The following is a 23,021-nucleotide window of genomic DNA, read 5'->3' as shown; positions in this document are numbered from 1 at the left end:
GATTGATCAAAGATGGCGCCCACTTCTCTTTTTTCTCTCCTTCCAATCCATTTTGGTGAGTCCCTCTTCTATTTCTAAGTCTTTATTTAAATGGCAGACTCACGTATGCATGTAAGGAATACGATCTACACCAGCCATAGTGGCATAGTACACCACGAACAAGGTGAGCGTGCTTCCGCTATTAACTTAGATATGAGGACAATCTCGTTGTTTGCTCTGCATATATACGGCACATTTTGCCGACAAATTCACTTCACAGCTGCCATGCCATTTCTCCATGTAGCGTTTTTAAAATTGCTCTTTTCTGGGTTACCGTCCCACTCGTAAAGACGATGATTACAATCCTGTCTCTCAAGTGCTAATTTTTTTGCCATGGCCTCTGCCTCTGTCTGACTCTTTTGGTCTTAGCTACCGCCGCCGTCGTTCTCGTTTACTTTTAGTCCTTCGAGAGCGATAGCCATATCAGCTAATGCTCCTGGTTACATCCGTAAACTTAGGTCACTACACATTTAACCAAGACGAGGACTACAGTCCTCTCCTTCGCAAGTGCTTAGTTTCTTTTCCAATACTAGTTAATGTTTGTTGGCCTCCGCCTTTGTCAGACTATTTTTTTGTTTTTGTTTTGGCTACACGCCATCGCTCCTTTTCACCAGTAGCTTTTCAAGAGCGACATACATATCAGCTAATGCTCCCAGTTACATCCGGAGATACTGGTCACTTAGCCATTGATTTTTACTCCTCTATTTCTCTGTGTATCGCAAGTCCCATTTTTTTTCTACACTGTACGTTATGTTACAACCTGGAATTTCTCTTCAGATTTACATTTACTTTTGGAGAATATGTGATATCTTTCAGGTGTATACTCCACATACCGCCTAGCTTCTAGGCATTTACAGTTTTTTGCTATCTAGGTAACTCCCCCAGACCTACCTGTGTATCTTTGTATACACACCCTCTTACTAATGTAAATACTACACATTCTGGCAACTCTTAGACCTCTCCTCTCCCATTCTAAAAAACGTTTTTCTTTTTAGGCTTATCATGATCACAGTCTATAGAATTACTCTATAAAAGACAACTTTTGATCGGCTTCTGAAACGACAGCAATTATTTGCTATGGACCTGCATTTCTTTTTTTCCGATGGCAAACGGGAACCTATTTGACGTTTCCATTGCCTGAACATTTCCTTCCAAACAACATGTCCTTAGGTATGTTTACTACATTCCTCTGAATGTTTTTTTACTTTTCACTTGGTCTTTGGTGGCACCACAACTACAACAACCTTTTTACATAATACATGTATGTTTTATTGATTATATCACATCCACATCGGCATCTACTATGATCTTTTCTTTTACACTGGTCTGTACCTCACACAGAAGTTTCACAATGTTACTATCTTTCACACTGGTACTTCCTTTTCTATTAGAGGACATGATTATCATCATAGTCTCTCGCTTTCTTTCATGTCCTCATTTTATTTTTCCAAAAATCGCCTGTTATCCTTTTTTAAAAAAAAATATTCTTATCATTTTCTGTCTTTGCTTATTTGATCTACAGCCTTGAGAAAGTCAATGTTACGAAACACGTATCGGCTCTTTGTTGGATACACTAACTATTGAAAGGAATAGACATCGATCAATCAAATACCAGTGTTTTTTGGAACTTGAATTTACTTCTCCACTTGGATTTACATGTATGGACCACAACGGTGTGCCCTGGTTTATATTAACATTGTTTAGGTCTGATTGGCTCTCCGATCAGCGCTCCGACACCCCTGGTGGTTGGGTGTCACACCAGGCTGGCACCCCTTTTCATCCGCCTTTTTATAAGTGAAATTTTCCAACAACTGTTCTCATGATTTGAATTGGATGTGCGAACTCTTTGGCATCAACCAAGTTCTTCACATCCTCCAAAGAGTTTAACATCATGCTTCTATATAGCGCATAGCTTACAATGCTCTGATACTGTATCTGCTTTAACAAATTTCATTGGCTTTCCATCACGGAACGATCACCACTATTCAAGACACTGCGCTTTGCCAACAAAGTATTCTATTACTGTACTTAAACTACCTTCTCAGCATTTACCTTCCTTAATAATCATAAATGCTTTAGGTAAGCCACCTGAAAAATACCTGCCATCAGCCCAGCAGGATACAAAACATTAGGCAGACAGCGACTCCCTCAATTGGAATGGCCCAAGCACTTCTAATACTTGAATGAGACCTCCTTAGGTTATACGGAAGCTTAGTCTAAAATTACATCTCCTCTGGAGGCCTATGTTTAGGAGGATTACCAACCTCTCGAGTCTTTCCATTTCCCAACCTCTGATGTCCCAGACCAAACGATGGTTTAATAGCACTCCTGAATGACTCTCTTAAGCCTTTCACGTCTGCCATCCTAGCCAGTCTTAAAGAATCTGAATCTTCTTTGTACCTGATTTACTCTAAACCCTGTTCCAGCAAAACATGTTTTGGCTGTATTTACTACACCACTCTTGGTTACCATAGTTACTTGCAGAGTATTTGCCAGAATGTGATGGATATTCTGTGCTGCCTTAAATAACTCAAATTAGTGACTCTTGGACCAAAGATGACATGTCATTGGGCAAGTGGCCCATGAAGGAGGTATCACTGGAGATACTGGAGCACTTGTTCAGTTGACAGTAGAGCAACTGGCCAGTCTCCTGTCTGAAGGTGGAACATTGGACAAATTAGTTGGAGTAATTAGTTTTGATACTGGTAGCATATGGCCAATTTGGGGAAGAACCTGCAACTAGAATCTTGCTGCAGCTCATAGTATAGTTTATGGGTAACACTGCAGCTATCCAAGTGATAATTTGGGACCAACGTGGTGTAACACAACACATAACAGTGGTGCATTTTAGTGGTTATCATACTAACTCTTATTACTTTAATTGATCAGATAGAATAGAAATCTGAAAGGGGGCTGAGACTTGAAATAACTGCTCAATAAATAAAGTAATGAACTGAAGTATACTCCTTCCGTCTGTGAGTCAGGAAGATGTGCATATTGGATTTCACAAACAGGGAAAGCATGGTTTGTGCAGAGACACAAACATAAAATAGTGGAGTAAGTACTAGAAAGGCCACTAGACATCCTAATGTGTTGAATGAAAACAGATTAAAAAAATAATATTCTTTCATGTCAGGCAAAGGCTTGGAAACTGAAGAGCTAAGTGGCAAATCCTCCACAATGGGACCGGCAAGAAGTAACTGGGTCTCAGCAGCCAGTACTGAGCATTGTGTGCTGTGAAATCGTTGTATCCCTTTAAATGAGCAGTCTGATTAGCCACCTGTTTCATTTTAGTTTGATTTTGAATCTTAATTATAAAATTCTGTTACCTCGGCCTATAGATGGTCACATTAAGAAAGTTCTGAGATATGATATATTCATAGAAATGTATTTTAATCCCTCACAATAACTGGAATATTCTGTGTGTTTGAGAGCTCATTAAAGAGTTCTGTGATGAGCTATGATCAAAAGTAAAGAACTCATACTATTCATTTTCTCCATAGCTTTCCTTGATGATCTTTTTATGTCTGATATCTTTGTATCCTGAAAAACTTCCGCCTCACCTGAAAAACTTCCGCCCCATCTCTCTTCTGCCTTTCCCAGCCAAAGTAATAGAGAAGACCATCAACAAACAGCTGACCACCTTCCTGGAAGAAAACAACCTGCTCGACCCCTCACAAACCGGATTCCGAACCAACCACAGCACTGAAACCGCCCTCATCTCAGTCACAGACGACATCAGAACCCTGCTGGACAACGGTGAAACAGTCGCCCTCATTCTTCTCGACCTCTCGGCTGCCTTTGACACGTCTGTCACCGCACCCTAATCACCCGCCTCCGCTCCACCGGGATCCAAGGCCAGGCCCTGGACTGGATCGCCTCCTCCCTCGCAAACCGTTCCCAAAGAGTTTACCTCCCTCCGTTTCGCTCAGAACCCACCGAGATCATCTGCGGCGTACCTCAAGACTCATCACTCAGCCCGACACTCTTCAATGTCTACATGAGCCCCCTCGCCAACATCGTACGCAAGCACGACATCATCATCACCTCCTACGCCGACACCCAACTTATACTCTCCCTCACCAAGGACCCCGCCAGCGCCAAGACCAACCTACAAGAGGGTATGAAGGACGTCGCAGATTGGATGAGGCTCAGCCGCCTAAAGCTGAACTCTGAAAAAACGGAAGTCCTCATCCTCGGCAACACCCCGTCCGCCTGGGACGACTCCTGGTGGCCCTCAGCACCGCACCGACCCCCACAGACCACGCCCGCAACCTCAGCTTCATCTTGGACCCTCTTCTCACCATGACCAAGCAAGTCAACGCCGTGTCCTCCGCCTGCTTCCTCACCCTCCGCATGCTCTGCAAGATCTTCCGCTGGATCCCCGCCGACACCAGAAAAACCGTGACCCACGCCCTCGTCACGAGCCGCCTGGACTACGGCAACACCCTCTACGCCGGGACCACAGCCAAAATCGCTTGCAACGCATTCAAAACGCCTCGGCCCGCCTCATCCTCGACGTACCCCGCAGCAGCCACATCTCCGCACACCTGAGACACCTGCATTGGCTCCCAGTCAGCAAAAGGATCACCTTCCGACTTCTCACCCATGCACACAAAGCCCTCCACGACAAGGGACCGGAATACCTCAACAGACGTCTCAGCTTCTACGTCCCCACCCGCCTCCTCCGCTCCTCTGGCCTAGCACTCGCTGCTGTCCCTCGCATCCGCCGCTCCACGGCGGGTGGTAGATCTTTCTCCTTCCTGGCGGCCAAGACCTGGAACTCCCTCCCCACCAGCCTCAGGACCACCCAGGACCACTCCGCTTTCCGGAGACTCCTAAAGACCTGGCTGTTCAAGCAGCGATAACCCCCCCTTTTCCCCTAGCGCCTTGAGACCCGCACGGGTGAGTAGCGCGCTTTATAAATGTTAATGATTTGATTTGATTTATGTAAACATGTTTTCTTTTCCCATTCCTTGTTTCTTGAATAGTTTCATTTTGTTGCATTTTAGGGGGCTTTTGACTGAAAAAGCACTACCTGTGATGAACATAATTCATGGTATCTTCAGCCTGATTTTGAAATTTCGTGTCCAGTTAATTTCTTATTCTTGGAACTATGATTCTGTGAAGGAGATGGTCATTCATCCGAACTTTGGAATGATGCAGCAATCCTACAAAACCTTCAAGTATTATTCCTACTTTCTATTTGAAGGTATGTTTATGACAGTATTTACACTGATATTTGTAGTCATTATGCAGCCTCAACAATATCAAGAGGTTGAGCAACTTGAAAACGTTGCTGTGCACTAAACTTGAGCAACATTATGTATTTGTGCCTCAAAGAATACTGACAATATTTTTATATGTGCAAAAGGAACATGGTTCCAGAGGTGTCACTGGTCCACTTGATTCATGGCTTTTTTCTGTCTTTCCACATTTAATTAATTTTACTTAAAAAATCTTGTGTGGAATTCCTGTGGCAATCTGGCACTGGACTCCAATTTTAGACACTCCCTGCACCTTATTACATTATAATATTCCTTGTATTTTTGTTTTTTGTTAGGCTTTCCAGATGATAATGTATAACAGTTGGTTCTCCAGCATAAGCCCTTTCAAAAATGCCTCTTTTTGAGCTAATCTACATTGTCAAACTCTGATTCATCTATAGTAAATGTTAAAACTGCAGCCAGGAATAAAGCAAGTTTATTTTGATGGTTACTTCTATCTGCAGATTCCTTACCAGTAGATCACCCCCAACCCTCCACCTGGCGTCAGACTGGGTCCAGAAACTTCAAAGCAACGAGGTCCAATGGAGAGGGCGCTGGAAGTGGCATCATGTGTTGGCACCGAGGCCATAAGGCTCCCACCCCCAGTGCACCAGTGTCAGTTCCCCTTTTGCGTCACTTCTGAGGAAATTTTACCTCCCTAAATTGCAACTTGCAGTACGAATATGTCTCCCCCTAAAACCTCTTAAGTTCAAACCCTGTAGGGATTGTGAGGGACCTCACCACCATTTACAGTCCTGCCATGATAGCAAATCTTGTTCTTTGTGCCTCAGCTTGCATCCTAAATCTAATAAGGAGTGGGAGGCCAAATTGTCCATGGCCTAATCAAAAGGCGATTGTTAGAAATGGGGTTTCTAAATGGCCGTCGGTTTGCACCCTCTCCAAGTAGGGACCCTCACTCTAGTCAGGATAAGGGAGATACCCGCTCGAAGAACCACTGCTCACCCCCTTGGTAGCTTGGCACGAGCCGCCAGGCTTACCTCGGAAGCAATGTGTAAAGCATTTGCACATAACACACAGTAATACAGTGAAAACACTACAAAAGGACACCACACCAGTCTTAGAAAAATAGCCAATATTTATCTATGTAAAACAAGACCAAAACCAGAAAAATCCAACATACAGTAATAAAGATATGATTTTTGCAACAATTGACTTAAAAATACAGTTCCTTAAAGTTGATAGCTCCACCTGGGGCTATCACAGTGTTGTGATCAACAAAACCAATAGTTCAGGCCGCCCGCGGCGTTGCGGGCCAGCTATGGTGTTGGGCAGACCCACAAGCAGTACCTTGAAAATGCAGGGCATCATGATCCTCGCGATGAGATCCGGGGAGCGGCGTCTCAAGCGTCGGTTACGCAGCAGGGTTGTTGGGCCCTTAAAGTCACACACGTTGCAGATCGAGCTCCTGGCCGATGAAGTCAGGAGCGCTGGTGTGGATGGCGTTGAGGCTGCGGGCGATGCGACATGCAGTGGCCACGATGCAGGCAGCGGCTCGGTAACGGCGTCCTTCGGCAGTGAGACCAGGGCTGCAGTGTGAAGCGGGCGGTGTGACATGCGGTATCACCAGGTCATGGTGCAGTCTTTTCACTGCTTTCCTGGTGTCGGATGAGCGTACACCTTTTATCCTTGCCAGTATCCCCTGGCAGCTCAACAACAGCAGAATCCTCTTGTCAGACATATAGGGGCGAGGTAGAGGGAAAAGCCAAAGATCCACCCTGCAACCCTTCTCCTCCTCTTCTTCTTTCTTCCCTAGCGACCCAAGGAAGGCAGTCCTCATTCAACTCCCCAACCTAATACGACCATGGTTGTTATGCATGTTACTTTCTGATGTTCAAGAAGGACTGCAGTCTGTGCCTAATCCTGGATCTCAGGAGACTGAACCTCTTCCACAAAAAGGAAAAGTTCAAGATGTTGACCCTAGCTCAAGTTCTACTGGATGCGTACTTCCACATACCCATCATGTGGTCACATCAGAAGTACTTGTGATTTGTGCTAGGTTCTACACACTACTAATTTGTGATACTACCCTTTGGCTTAACATCAACACCTCAAGTCTTGATGAAGGGGATGGCTGTGGTTGCAGCCCGTCTCAGACGGTTGAGCTCACCTGGAGATCAGAGGCCTCTGGTCTCTGGAAGAGCAGGTTCAGCACATCAACCCGCTGGAACTGCTTGTGATTTGCTCTTGCTCACTGCCAATCACCTTGCAAGGTCTCTGAATGTCAGAGTCGACAGCCTGAGCTGACATAATCCTGCCGATCACAAGTGGCGTATTCTACTGGAGGTAGTCCAGGATATCTTCACCCAGTGGGGCACTCTTCAGGTAGGCTTATTTGCTTCTTCGGAAAATTCTCAGTGGCAGCAATTCTGCACTTTCCAGTATCCAATGAGGGAATCCTTGAGGGATACGTTTAATTTGAAGTGGAACTTTCAGCTGCATTACACTTTGCTTCCCATACCCTTGATTCCTTGAATTCTCACGAAGATTTGCCAAGTCTGGGCCTAAGTCATGCTCATCACCCTGGATTGGCTGAGAAGGGTGTGGTATGTGAACCTTCTGCACTTCTCTACTTGTTCCCAGCAATGCCTTCCTTTCAGGCTGGACCTTATCTCCCATTTGGGGGAACTGGTTCTGCACCCTAATCTCAGAGACCCCCAACTAAATGCTTGGAGATTGAGCAGGTACAACTCAGCTCCTTTACACTGCCACCGGAAGTCTTGGATTTTATCTTATCTCCTTGTTGTCCTACCACTAAATGTGCTTATTCCAGCAGATAAGGCAACTTTGTTGCATAGTATTCAGACAACGGTGTGGATACCTTACAGGCCAAATGATCCTAGGTGCTGCAATCTTCCATGCCGAAAGGGAATGTGCTATTGGCAATGTGAAGGGTTATTTAGTTACCTTGTCTGCTTTCTTCTGTCAGCGAGATTAGCCTTTCCCTGGCTGTTACTTTTCCTTAATGTCCTGACCAATATTTTTCCTCTGACTTCCTTTGTGGTTCCTCAGTGGGACTTAAATTTGGTTCTGACTTTTTTGATGGGGTCTCCTTTTGAGCCCATTCACAGTTGTACCCTTCTTATATTTACCCTCAAGTTTGTTGTAGCTGTCGCCCTCCTTTAACACCTTCTGTCCAGTTCCCTGGTTTTGTGAACTAGGACGACTTTTCCCTCTACGTTGGTCACTCCCTTCCACCTTACTCAAGCCATCACTCTCCAAACCTTCTATCATCCATCTCAACCCAAGAAAGAGGAGGAACAGTTGCATCCTAGGCGAGTGGCCAATTACTAAATGGACTGTATTGAGGAATACTGATCAGATGACCAACTCTTCATTGGTTATTGTGGGGTCAGAAAGGGTAAGACCGTTCCAAAGAGAACTATATCGCAGTGGATCATCTTCTGCTGTAAGACCTGCTATGTCTTGGCCAAGAAGTAGCTCCCGGAGGTGATCCCTGTTCATTCCAGCAGGGCCAAATACACTACTGTGCTGGTGCAAAGCATCTCGATTGCTGAAATCTGTAAGGTATAAACATGAACTTCTTTTCACACTTTTGCAAAACACTGCTGTCTGGATTTAGAAGTGTGGAGGGATGGACACTTAGCCATGTCGGTTTTGCAGTATTCCCTGCTTTAAAAATTAAACCTTCCTCCTGGGCAGGGCATTGCTGTGAAATCAGAAAAAAAAGTTACTTACCTGTAGAAACGATCTTTCTGGTGGATATTCTGTCTTCCTGCAGATTTCTCACCAACCTGCCCTCTTCCATGTTTGATGGATCAGTTATAGGGAAAGTTAATAAGATCCCATCTTGAATTGTTTTGGGCCTGAAATCCTTCATCATTGTCAGTCTACCCTCTCGCCATGAAGGCTTGGACAAAAAGGAGGGTAACTGACATTGGTGCGCTTGGGTGGGCACATTATGGCCTTGGTGGCATTACCTGATTTCACTTCCGGTGCTGACTGAGTCTAGTACCCTTTACTGACAATCTTGTTGCTTTGAAGATTCCAGATCCAGTCTCACACTTCGGGGGATGTTCTACAGGTGAGGAATCGGCAGGTAGATAGAGTATCCACCAGAAAGATCATAACTGCAGGTAAGTAAATTTTCCTGCTGCCTGTATCAGAGAGCCATGTTGGTTCCCTGCAACAGTTCAGATTCCACCAGCGCGGGTGGATGATCTGGTGTTAACACCCATGTAGGATCCTGGTCCGACATCTGCCCGAGCTCGGCTAATGACATGCTAGAAAATTAAAGTATAGTCATGCAGAGTTACTTACCCAGTGCCTTTACTGCATCACAACTATCAGCAGAGGCTTCATTTTCTTTTTGGTTCTGACGCTGATCCTATGGCATTGCAAAGTGCACTTCAGGATTCTGATGGTGAGAGGGATGGTTTTCTCTCTCCTCATTTAAATGATGATGGCTCATAACTTGAACTACAAAATGCCAGTGGCTTTGATACTTACCCTGAGACAGAGCTTGACTTGACACCAGCAGAATAAATGGCCTCATTTGCTGAGGCAGTTTGGAGGGCATTCAAAGTTGCCCCTCTATATATACTTAACCAAATGTTTTAGAGACATTTTTTCAGCTTGGCCTGACAGTATTTGAGCCCTTGATCCAATTTAATAACTCCTCAAAGATACCTTGAAGGCTGCCTGGTTGAAACAATGCTCTTGTCTACCTGCTGCTTGGCAAATCGCCAGGCAACATAGGCCAGCACCGGGTGACTAGATTTTTCTCACCAGTCATCATACTCTGTAGAGTCTTATTTTACAAGCCTCTTCCAGTACAGGGAACACAAATTCTTTTCCAACAAATCCCTGGATAGAGAATCCAAAAAGACTGATGTCTTTGGCAGTCTTATGTTTTCTTTTGCCAGCCTAGCACTGAAAGGCTGTTTATTGGACTGTATACACTTGCCCCTTGGGATGTGGCTAGCAAGATCTTGCTGGCAGTCTCAGAGGACCTTAGGTCCTCTCTTGTTCAGACTCACCATGACTGGCAGGACCCAGCAAACTACAATATCCGTGCAAGCTTGGACATCGTGGGCTGCATTTGCAGGTCAGCCTGTACCAGTGTCTTGCTTCGGAGACCTGCATGGATGATGTCTACTTGATTCTTCAACAATGTACAGGCATTGCGAATGGATATGCTCTTTGATGAGTCTCACCTCTTTGATGACAAAGCAGCCTCTGCTTTGGAATGCTTTAGAGAGACCAGAGCTACAGTGCATTTCTGGAGGCTGTTGACACATGCAAATCAATTTCCACCCTAGTTGTGGAAATTAAACGCTACTATTCAAGGGGCTGGCAAATAGGCAGAGACAGCCTTCCCAGCCAGTAAAGCAGGAGACAGCCTACTACTTTTGGGGCTGTTGACACAGAACTGGCAGACAGTGTGCTGGCCAGTAGGGGCATCAATCCTCTAACTCCTCTTTAACTGCTACAACAGCCAACAAACCACTTTAGTTTACCCTCAGCATTGAGTGGGGAACAAGATCTAGAACTCCACCTCAGATTGGCTAATAATTGGGTCTTGCAGATTATTTAGAAAGGCCACCCCCAACCGTTTCTCTCCTCCCCATTCAATATCCCTTCCACTCCAGAAGGAATCCCCAGGCAGCATCTGTCCATTCTGCTACAGGGCGTACTCCTGTGCTCTCTAACGGTGCTATAGAGAGTGTTGTTATTCCAGCTACTTATGCGTCCCCAAAAAAGGACAGGGGACTCAGGTCTGTCTTGAACCTCTGACCCCTAAACGCTTTTCTGTGGAAGGACAAATTCAAAATGATCACTTGAGCTCAAATCTTTTCTGTCCTGGACCACGGGAGACTAGATGGTGTCTTTGGACAGGATGCATATTCTTATATACATGTCATGTGGTACAACAAGAATTACCAGTGCTTCAGGGTGGGCCAGGATAATTTTACACTTGCTGTGCTCCCTTTCGGTCTCACCAGTACCCCATGGGTGTTCCCAAAACTTATAGTATTGGCCTCTGACTATCTTCAGAATTCAAGAGTTGTTGTACTCCTCTACCTTGATGACTGACTCCTAAAGGCAGGCTCACTGTAGTCAGTCGTACACCACCTCTGGGTGACAGCAGAACTTTCAGCATTGTTGGGGTTTACTATATACAAGCCAAAGTTCCACTAAATTCCATTACAGGGGATTCCATTCACTGGGGCAATCTTGGACATAGTACAGTTCAAGGCTTTTCGTGAGCCGCAACAATGTTTTAGGCTTGAGCGTGGATCCTGGTTAGAGTGGCTCTGAGATTTGTTTGCCTTTTAGCCTTGTGTATTTCCTTGTCCACACGCCAGGTAACACGTACAACTCCTCCAGAGGAACTTAATTTGAGTGGGGCAAGTATGAAGGCCACCTTTCCAACACTATCCAGATTGCAGAGGAGATGGCCCACCATCTTCAGTGGTGGCTTGCTGGTCATAAACTGTCATGTGGCGGCAGGCCACCCTCTATTCCTCACCCAGAACTGACAGACTTGTTGCTGTTGGGGTGGGGAAGGTAGAGACCAGATGCCTCTGGTCCCAATGGAGGGCCTACTCCACATCGACCTTTTGGAGCTACAGTTCATGTTTCTGGCCCTGCAGGCTTTCCTGACATCCATCAGGGGAAGCTGATGCAGGTTCTCGCAGACAACACGACTACCATGCGGCAGTGCAAAAGCAGGGCGGTGCAGAGTCCTATGCAAACAGGGGTCACATCTATGGGGGTGGCAGGAGCGCCTCATATTCCTGATTACAAACCACCTGTCTGGGACCCTGAAAGCTAGAGTAAATGAACTGGGCAGGTGTCTGGCAGATCACAAGTGACATACATCCAAAGGTGGAGCAGGCTGGCTTTTGCCAGTGGAGAGAACCTTGGCTAAATCTTTTTGTCACTCCCAAGAACCTGCATAATTAACAATTTTGCGTGTTGTAGTTTCCACAATACCCCTCATTAGGCAATACATTTTGGCTGGAATGGAGCAAAGGACATCTGTACTCTTCCTGCTACTACCTCTCCTGGCCCACGTTTCGAGGAAGAACCACTGAACCCAAGTCATCATAGTGGCCTTGGATTGTGCCTGGGTAGTGTGGCATCTGGGACACATGAGCATTTGTCCTCTGATCAGGCTGCCACTTAGGGACAAGTGACTTTGAGCAGGGCAAGGTCCTCCACTCGATTCTATGCAGCTGGTACTTGTATGCATGGAGACTAAGGCCCTTTTTACGACCCTGGCGGTCAGTGATAAAGTGGCGGTAATACCGCCAAAAGGCCGGCAGTAACTACCACCAAATTATGACCATGGCGTCAAGATCTCCGAAAGACAGCCAATGTACCACACCGACCGCCAGGGTGGAAACGAGCCACCACAGCAGTAGCCGCCTACAGCTAGGTGGAAGTCAGTGTTCCGCCCACCATATTAAGACCCTGCAAACCGCCACCTTTTCCAAGGCGATACCAACGACATCAAAAGCCTGGTGGAAACCGAGCTCAGAAGTGAAAGGACTGACCATAGGAGACACAGGGAAGAACCACGCCGCCATGGGACCCGAACTGCATGTTTTTCCGATGATATTTTACATTCTGCTCAACCATGAACACCAACGCCGGCCGCCGCCTAGCACACAAGGGAGGGGGAGGAAAAAGAGTCACACATTCATGAACAACCCCCCCCACACACACACACACACACACACACACACACACACACACACCATGCACACAACCATATGCATTAGAAAAACAATTTGACCCCGTAACTCAGCTGAATAATGCAAGGACAAAACAATTTCACCAAGGTGTTTGTAATGATATCAACACAGTAGAAATAATAAGTTAGGCAAGATAATAGGTATATACATATTTACAGAAAAAGGGACACAATCCAGTCCTCAATTTGCGTGGGCCACATGGCCACAGGCCAAAGTCCAACACCACACGTGACCTGCTTCAACACGGAGAGAACACTGCAGGGGCATCAGTTGGTAAATAGGCAGGCACCTCAGGGGGACGGGGGGCATCTCAGCCGGGAGATGTAACAAGACCACTGGTTGTGGAGGGGGTAACTTGCCCTGTGCTTGGTCCTGTGGAGTGCAAGGTCAGTGTCTCTCATGTGGATATCTCACCTACTGGTTCTGGAGGGGGCAACATGCCCTGTGCTTGATCCTGGGGAGTGATGGGCCACAGTCTCTCATGTGGGTGTCTTACCCACTGGTTCTGGAGGGGGCAACATGCCCTGTGCTTGATCCTGGGGAGTGATGGGCCACAGTCTCTCATGTGGGTGTCTCACCCACTGGTTCTGGAGGGGGCAACATGCTCTGTGCTTGATCCTGGGGAGTAATGGGCCACAGTCTCTCGAGTGGGTGTCTTCCCCACTGGTTCTGGAGTGGACATGCTGCACAGGCCGGATTGCATACCGTCTGCCTGCGGTGACGGCTGCACAGTAGTGGTACTGCTGGTGGGGGGAGGCTCCTGCCCATCCCGTGCAACCTCAGACGGCTGCACAGTGGTGGTGCTGCTGGTGGGGGGAAGCTCCTGCCCATCCCCTGCACCCTCGGACAGATGCACAACCATGGTTGGTGGTGGGGGCTCCGTCACAGTTCCTGGTCCAGGCTCCTTGCCCTTCCTGCCTGCTGGGGCAGACTCCTTGCTCCTCCTGCCTGCTGGTGCAGGCTCTTTGGTTTTTCGGGTGGCAGGTGCAGGCTCCTTACCCTTCTTGCTTGCTGGGGCAGACTCCTTCCCCTTTAGGCTGGTGCAGGCTCCTTCCCCTTCAGTACATGTGGCCTGGATCCCTTTCTGCCACAAGTGAGTGTGGTGAGGACTGGGCCCATGGACTGTGTGGCTGAGGTGCTTGGCTGGGTTTGTGATACCCTGGCCATATGTGCAAGACAAGGGGGGGGTCAATGGTGGATAGGAACAGTTTTTTAGGGACAAGGAAGAGGGATACGGAATGGGAGTAGAGGATGAGGGAGTGGTTGTTGGAGGTGTCTGCTGCTTTTTGGTTCAGGTGCAGGTACATGGGCTGTAAGCTGTTGTGAGGTGGTTGGCTGTTGGGTGTCTGAGTGCTTGCATTTGTGTACTTTAGGAGGGGGGAACAGACACAGTGGGAGAGGACACAGGGGACGTGTGCATGGCTGTTGTGGAGGTGTCTGCCAGTGAGGTGTGTGTTCTGCTTGGTGTGGTGATGATGCTGTGCATGCAGGCGTGAGTGTGGACGTAACTGGGTGGGACGAAGAGGAGGAGGGGGAGACTATAGAAATAGTGGATGTTGTTGTGTCTGCAACTGGATGGTGTTTGTGTGATTGCCTGTGGGATGAAGTGTGGTGCTTGTGTTTGCCTGTGACACTTTTGGGTGTTGTCTTGTGTGCAAGCTCGTCTGTATGTGTGCTTGGGATAGGTTGGGGTTGAGGGGAATGGACTGGGCAGTGGAGGTTGGAGGGGGGACGGTAGAAACGGGGACAATGGCTGCCATCAAAGAGGAGGCCAGAGCCTCAGTCGATCTCTGTTGGGCCGCCAATCCAGAGAGAATGCCCTCCAGGAATGCATTAGATTGTTGCATCTGGGCTGCCAGCCCCTGGATGGCATTCACAATGGTTGTCTGCCCTACAGAGATGGATCTCATGAGGTCAGTAGCCTCCTCACTTAGGGCAGCAGGGCTCACTGGGGCATGACCTCAGGTGCCTGGGGCGAAGGAGATGCCTATCCTCCTCGCTGAGGGGCTGCTGGGAAGGGCGGTGCTGGTACAGGTATTGGCGGCTGTAGCTGGGGTAGTCTCAGAAGTGTCCGCCGCCACCACTAGGGAGCTTCCATCGGAGGAGGTATCTGTGTCTGAAGTGTCCTCCGCCGTTGTGCTCCCCTCCCCCTCCTTCCCACTGGTGCCCTCACCGTCGGTGGACTCTGCCTCCTGAGTCCTGTGAGATGCAGCTCCCTCCGTCGCAGGTGCCTCTGGTCCTCCTCCAGATGATGCTAATGCATATAAGGACAGGATGACAAATCAAAAAAGGGGGGGAAGAGACAAAGGATACACTGGGTCAGTGGCTGCACCAACACCACCGTTGGCGTACACAGCACCCTCACACACAGGGAACAGGCCTACACAGTATGCATTGCACTACCAGAGAAATAGTTAGCTACCAAAGCATGGGGGGGGGGGCACACACACCACCAAATGCAGCACACCTGGGACCCACGCAGCCCTGACCAGTAGTGGATGCCCACAGCATACCATGTTTGTCAGCAACCCTATCTTACTGTAGCCTTGGAGAAAGCACTAAGTGAAATAAATGTCCTACTAAGAACATGATGCTTTCCTAAGCGAACGTATAATGGGATAAAGAAAATAAAACAGCAAGCGCAAATGTGGTTATTGCTAGAAAAATAAAGCAATGCTGAATAAAATGTAACTGGATTAAAGTGCACAACGGCAGGCCTAGTAAGCTAAAACATGGCTAAAATAGCTATACAACACCAGGTTCCAGCGAGAGCAGCGATGAAAGGTCACTGGAGCTGGTGCAGGGCGACTGCGGGAGGCCACTTGAAAAAAGCACGGCACAGGTACGTTTAAAAACGGTTCCTTGGGTTTCTCTTGGAGTGTTGAGGTCGCAAGGAGTGGGGAACCCTTAGGGCACAGCATGTTTTTCGGTGCAGGGCAAAGGACAGTTGGGTGCAGATCGAATTGGGGAGCCAGGAGCTGTGCGCAAAGATGGCCTCAAAAGCAGGAGGTAAGTTGCTTCAAGGGTCATTTGCAGGACAACAGGAGCACTCTGGTGGGAGGTCCTGGGTGTTCCTGAAGTCCCTTGACTGGGCTTCCTCCAGGTCCTTTTATAGCCCAGGGCGGGCTGGTTTCCTCGGTGCCTGACGTTAGCTGACCAATACCCAGGGTATTGGTACGGTTTGACCACTGGAGTGCGCAGTGCCACCATTTGTGGCACACTATCAGGGTTTGTCCTTGCAGTCGTTTGTTCCAGCTGCTGCTTCTGGTTCGGGAATTAGCGACTGCTCTGTGAAGTGTCCCACACCGGCTTGTTGGTTACTTGCTGTTGTAGAGTGGTACCTCCACGCTGGAGGGAGGTCTATGGCGATTTTCGAAGCCTGGCAGTCCTCTGTGGTTTTTTTGAGTTTTTCCCGTTCTCCAGCAGCTCCTCAGAAGCGATTGTCTTGTCCTGGGTGCAGCAGGCAGGGTTTGGCACCTTTTCTTTGTTGCAGCAGGTCCACAGTTCTCGTGCCTTGCATCTTCTTGGTGCTGGTCTTCTTCTTTTGTCCGTCAAATCTAATTTCCTGGTCTAGGGATGCCCACTAAATACTGTATTTAGTGAGCGTTTTAGGGGGAACTGGTTAATGACCAGTGAGTTGTGTACCTTTGGGTGGCTACATCCACTAAAGGGACCACTGCCTGTGGAAAGGGTCACTTCCCTATCCCTGATTCACTATTTTCCTTCCAGGAAAGATAGAGGAAAATGAAATGAAGTGCCCACCTCGCAGGCAACACCTTAGAGAGGTGGTGCCTGCCAGTTGGGGGCGCTCCTCCTACCCTTTGTGGACTTTCTTGCCTTTGCTCCAGCCAAAAGTGGGGGTTTGCAAAGGGGGTGACCATCTGCTGCTAGCAGCAGGCCTGGGAGTCGATTTTCAAAGGCAATAAGCCCTTTTAAGTTTGCCAACAGGGCAGTGCGCATTCCTAAAGGGAGTGGTTGTTAGCACCCCCACCCAGGAAGGCATTGTTCTACAAACCAGAGAGACAGATCTCTCCCCCAAGGTTAGTAGATTGGGAGTCTGTAGGTGGTAGGCTGGATAGGACGGGGTCAGCAACCATGCCAGGGTAGTTAGCTTTTGCAAGGGGCACCTCTACGGCGACCCCTGGGTACATTTAGGGATACATCCAATACTGGTGCCAGTTTGGATATATCATTCTGAGTTGTTTGATACCAAATAACCCAGGGTTCAGAGTGGCCATCATGTAGCTGAGACACCTGTAATGACCAGCATCCAGCACATGTATTAAAATGGCTGTTCTGTTCACTCACTATGTCCCAAGTTTGGCAAGGACACAGATGGGGGCATATTGCTCCTGCAGCTATGGCCTCATATATATTATGGTGCATCCTGCCTTAGGACTGAAAGGTCTGCCAGAGGGGTGTCTTATCCATAGAATATGCAGTGTATGGTGGACAGGGCACACAGGCAGTGCGCTATTTTTGGGTTTGTGTTTAAGGCTTGCACCAGGACACCCAGCCTGCAATGGTAGTGCTGGGTGCATCTGGATGCATGGGCTTAGGAGGTGGCACAATCGGTGCTGCTGCCCTCAGGGGCCTACCCTTAGTACCCCATGCCTTGGGTAACTAAGTACATTTTACTTGGGACTTATATTGGTAGTTAAAGGTGTATTCAATTGTCCCAATGCATCACAACAGTTTTAGGGAAAGAGCTCTGGCCCAGGGAACCTGGTTAGCAGGGACCTTGGGCACTACAGTGTTTAGGCTACATCACACATCAGGCAAAAGGTGGGGGATAACCATGTAAAAAAAGAGGCTTTTTCTCACAATAGGCATATTTGGTATCAAACATTTTGAAATCGTGCAATTACACCAATTCCAGTGCTAGTTGCATGACACCATATACTCTGGGGTTCCCTTGGTTATCCCCCAAAGTCTGCTACTACAACCTTGCAAGGTCTGCATCCCAGCCCGTGTTGATGCTACCGACCTCATACACTGTTCTGCCTTCCTGCTGCTGAGCATAACTCGGGTAGGGGAAGTCAGAACAAAGGGTTTCCTGTGAGATTGAGGTGTGACCACCTATTCTTTAGAAATAGGTATCTCTGGGCTGGGGTGGGGGTGCCTCTGAGCGCTACCAGACTGCTTTGAAGGGCACATTTGTTCCCTCCTTCCACAAACCAGTTTGCACCAGTGCAGGAACTCCAGGTTCCCACTCTGGTGCAAAACCACACAAAGGACGGGGGGGTGACAACCCCCCCCTGTCCAGCTCCTCCCCAGTGGTACACAGAGCTCTGCCAGGTTCTGCCATCTTAGAAATAAGATAAGCAGAGGCACCTGGGAACATCTTACTGGTTAGTCCAGCTGGGTGATGTCCCTGACCCCTTCTGATAGGTGGATCACTACAGTAAGTGTCCAATTCCCCTTCCGCTGTAACTTAAGGGGTCTCCTGAGGGTGGGACCCTAGATTTGTCTGCAAGACTTCAGGTACCATCTGCAAGTCTTGTCTGCAAGACGCTTATGTAACCTGGACACCAGAACCGCTGCTGTTCTTCACTGGAAACAAGAGCAAGATTGTAATCAGTAATTGGGCTCCTACTGCAACTTTGTTTCCAAGTCCTGCAAAGACTTGTGCAACCCTGTGACCCTGCAACCTCCAGAGTCCCTGGGACGCCATCTACACTTAGGAAAGCAAGAAGCAATCTCCTTTGGAGTGAAAAAATCACTCCTCTGCATCCACATGCATCTCAACAACAACGACCGACTTGTGGATCCTGCTGTCCCAAAGACTTTACAACACAGGTGGTGGTTCTGTGGCTCTCCAGAGGTCTGACCTAGCTTCCTTGAAACTAGGAAGTCTGTGGTCTCTCGCTAGAACTGCTTGGCGGGAACCCCTGTGCACCGCGTCTGCTTGTTGTTGCCTAGGCTTGTTCGCTCTTCAGTCCGAAGACCTCCTAGCTCCAAGAAGCCCTGGCCTCCAGCACTCTCCATCTCTAAGAACGACATCCTCTCTGCAACTCCTGCAGCGTGGGCACCCCACTTTGTTGTGCTGCTGAGAACTCCCTATGCCTGCTGCCCGATAGTCCTGCTGGGGCTTCATCGATTCCTGCTGGCTCTCCTGCGTGCTGAGGGCTGGCTTGACCTACCTGCCATTAACTCCTCTGCAATACGACGACCGGCATGGGACAGCTCATGGACAACTCCTGGGATCTTCCTGCATCACTTGGACTCCACAGTTGCACTGCTTCATCCACTGTTCTGCAGGAAAACAACTCAAAGAAGTGTGGGCATTGCCCTCCTGCACTACCTGGGCACCTCTGGGTGGTCTGGACTCTGTCCCCTCTTTCACTAGGTCCTCTCCTTCAGGACTCTGTGCCTGGGTTCCACCGACCTGGTCCACGGGTCACAACCACAGCTGGACAACCGAGGTCTCCATTGACTTCAACAGGAAGTTCTGACACAACTTCACCCCTATGCACCTGGGTTCCCTGGTGTTATGTACTCCACTGTTCTGGGTATCCATGAGTGGGGGCACTATCCAACGTCCTTTTTACCAACGGGTTTCCTCTCGGTCCTCTGGGAAGGGTCCTAAAATGCAAAGACTCCAACCACGACTTCCCCATGTTAGCCTATGGACACTGACCTGATATTACTACTCTGCCTAACAGCATCTGGGGAATCCTACCTACTATCCCCTGGGGGTTAGTACTTCCCCAGTTTTAAGGGTCCTTGGGTAGTAGTGTGGGCTAGGAGTGACTTTCACGTCCATTTTTTTAGTATATGGTTGCCCCCCCCCCCACAAAGTAGGAGCCCATGTAATTTTTATTCCTTTACTTACCTGTTGCTAAATATATTTGTGCATGTCCATATCTCCAGATAGGAGGTATACCAAATTTAGTTCTAGAGTTTGTGTTACAATAAATGTAACATACTGTTCTGACACTGGTGAGGTTCTTTCCTGTGTGTACATCACTGACTGACCTGTGCGTTATTTGCAACCGCTTTACACCCTTCTTGATAAGCCTTAGCTGATCTCCACAGCTACCCCTATGAGAGGTCTGGTTGTTTAGATCCACCTACAGTATCACTAAAGGTTGTCGGGACTCAGTACAGGGTGTCCCACCTATAGGTGTACACCATATAATGAGCCAGCCTCCTACACTTTCTAACCTCCCCCTCACTTCCCTCCTCCCTGCTCTGTGCAGTGGACATTTGTACAGCGTAATAAGGTTGCAAGTTACATTTTGGTGCACTGTTATCTGTAGTGTGTTTCAAGTTTGTATTATCTGAAGGTGTGGAAAGAGAAAGATTAAGAAACTGACAGCACACAGGTTTGGTACCTGTATGTACCCCCTCTCCGTCACCTATAAAGTGGTATGAGATCATCACAGATCTACATTTCACAGCTTGTCAGCTGGGATAGTCTGAAGGTGAGGAATCTGCGGTCAGATAGAATATCCTCCATAAAGAGTGTTACCAAATGCAACTAATTCTTTTAAAATATTTTTGCTAGTGAAATAGCATACTCCTTACTGGGTTTTGAACAATTCCTCTGGGTCTTCTAACACAGATTCCTCAGCTTTTGAATATTTCCGGGCGTCAGATGAAAACTTTTGCATAACAATTCCCACCAGCGCTGGCAGGTGCATCGCACAACGCTATATTACCTTGTGCCGCTTCATCTAGTGCAGACGTGTTCCTGGGATCAGTATATTTCTCTTCCAGGGGATCCTCATCAATAGTCCTAAACATTGAATATTCCCGCCCTTGTGCGGGGACCCCGGAGCATATATAAAATATATACCTATAAAGTATGAAATATGCACGAAAAAATATATATATAGCATTTTTAGTAGACATATCTTTCATACTAAACTCATATATACATGTGTAAAACAGCAATGCAGGCTATAATCATAAACAAGCTAAAATGCTTTATTTCTATTAAGTTTCTTTTTTTTTTTTTTTTTTTTTTTTAATCATTATAAAATTACAATAGAGAATAAATATCTACCCAAGCCCCCAAAACTGGGCTTAGGGAAATAAGCAGCAGCAATATCTAGAGAAAAAAGAGAAAAAACTACATTGAAAAACAATGGAGCATTCTTAGGCAATAGGCTGCATGCAGGTTAACACAGGAGAACCATAAAAACTTTGGCACCGTGCCTTTAAGACCCTGAGCACCTCCAGTATCGCACCATGCCTCAGGGGTGAAGGAAAGGTGACAGTTGGTTCACAGTTAGGTCAGTTCTTTTTTCCGGCTTCTTCTGAGAGGATCCTGGAGCATTGAGCTCTCGGTTTTTCTGAGTTTTTCTCAGAAAAATACTTAAAAACAGCGTTTTTTCCTGTTTCACTCGACATCTAACATCTTTGTCTGAGTTTGGCAGTTTTTTCCTGACAGAAAAATGCCTTCCCTTTTTGTCAAATGCCCTTCTTGTGGGAAGAAGAAGGCCCAGTCAGATCCACACTCTTTGTATTGTGTCCCTGCCTCAGAGTCACTGCCCTGACACTTGCAAGCACTGCAAGAATATGTCAAAGAGGACTCTGAAGGACAGAGAAAAGATCAGACTTCATGGGCTTCACGAGAGGCAGAAAACATCATCCTCTTCGCTTCCCAGGCAGCCAACAGGCCACTCTCAGGAGAGAATGGCTAGGTCGACGTTAGCAGGTAGGAAAGTACCTGTTTGTTCCCCGTCGACGTCGTTGCTGCCACCATCTCACCGCCATAGATCGACGGCGACCCGACCGACGTCGAAGGACACGGCTTCAAGAGAACATGGCCATCGCAGGGGCATATCTCCGTCGACGGCAGCCCGCCGATCGACGTCGAGCCATCACCGGCGTGCCCGTTCGCCGCCGAAGACCTCACGCCCCCCGACGTCAAGAGACACGACGTCGAAATCGCCACGGCGGCAAGAGCGACATCCGCCGTCAGCCACCCACCGCTCCACGTCGAGGCACACGGCGGCGAGTAGGTCAAGGTCCAGAGATCGCCGTTCGACGTCAAGACACTCTACGTCGAGGCACTCAACGTCGAGGCAAGAACAACCGGCGTGTCCTTCGACGTCGGCACAGCCGTCGACGTCGACACAGGTTTTACCTGTCTTGCAGGGAGTAGAACATCGTCCTCCAGCAGATAAGGCTGCGCCATCTCCAGTGGTCTCCATACGGAGCGATTCATCTCGTTCGAGAGCGGCATCATCGGGGCATGTTTCACCCATCAACTTATCACCAAGATGGTTGGAGAGCCTTAATAGGCCAGCGGCCTCCCCGGATTCACAGTACTCACGAATGTACTCTCCTACTGCCTCTCTACTGAGAACACCATCACCGACAGCACGGGCAGAACGGGCTCGTTCTGCTCCTCGCCAACCGACCACGAGGCCTGGGAGCTCTGTTACAGCGTCTCGCAGCAGGTCACGGTCCCAACGGCGATCTAGGTCACGATCACGACACAGAAGATCACCCTCTTGGTCGTCGTCAGGATCATCTGCCGGACGTTACTCCCACACCCTAACGGATTCTCCACCAGCTAGGGTCTCACTGGTGGATGACATTACCACTTTTAATGAGGTGCTGTTAAGGGGAGCACAGAAGTTAAATATAGAGGTTCCAGAACCATCTACCTCCTCGTCAGTCATTTTTGAGACTCTGCAGCATAGAACAGTGTCGAAAAAGCTACTGCCGCTAGTGCCTGGTTTGTTGCAGCCAACCATGGACACTTTTTTGGCGCCAGCCACCCTCAAATCTGCCCCGGCTAGGATTCTGAAAAAATATAAGGCGCCTGAACAGGACCCTTTATTCTTAAGAAAGGACCCGCCACTGGACTCTGTAATTTTGGCCGCAGCCCGAAAAACCCACTCGGTGGCATCATCCTCCACGGTCCCACCGGACAAAGAGAGCAGGCATCTAGACTCTCTGGGGAGAAAAATGTGCGGCATGGCGGCATCTGTAATGAAAGTCTCCAGCGCTTCTG

General features: G+C 48.1%; 1 protein-coding gene across 3 annotated transcripts in view; it reads left to right on the top strand.

Moving 5' to 3' along the window:
* The window catches only part of TUBGCP6 (tubulin gamma complex component 6), a 518,646-nt gene that overhangs the window by 469,956 nt on the left and 25,669 nt on the right, over positions 1-23,021 (top strand). For all 3 annotated transcript variants that reach the window (XM_069229637.1, XM_069229636.1, XM_069229638.1), the window contains exon 25: positions 5,052-5,251. In XM_069229637.1, coding sequence (XP_069085738.1) covers positions 5,052-5,251 — 200 coding nt within the window. The remainder of the gene's footprint in view (positions 1-5,051; positions 5,252-23,021) is intronic.

The sequence above is a fragment of the Pleurodeles waltl genome, chromosome 4_1, assembly GCF_031143425.1.
Source record: "Pleurodeles waltl isolate 20211129_DDA chromosome 4_1, aPleWal1.hap1.20221129, whole genome shotgun sequence".
In the NCBI taxonomy this organism is placed as follows: Eukaryota; Metazoa; Chordata; class Amphibia; order Caudata; family Salamandridae; genus Pleurodeles; species Pleurodeles waltl.
This window is presented reverse-complemented; position numbering and strand designations above follow the sequence as displayed.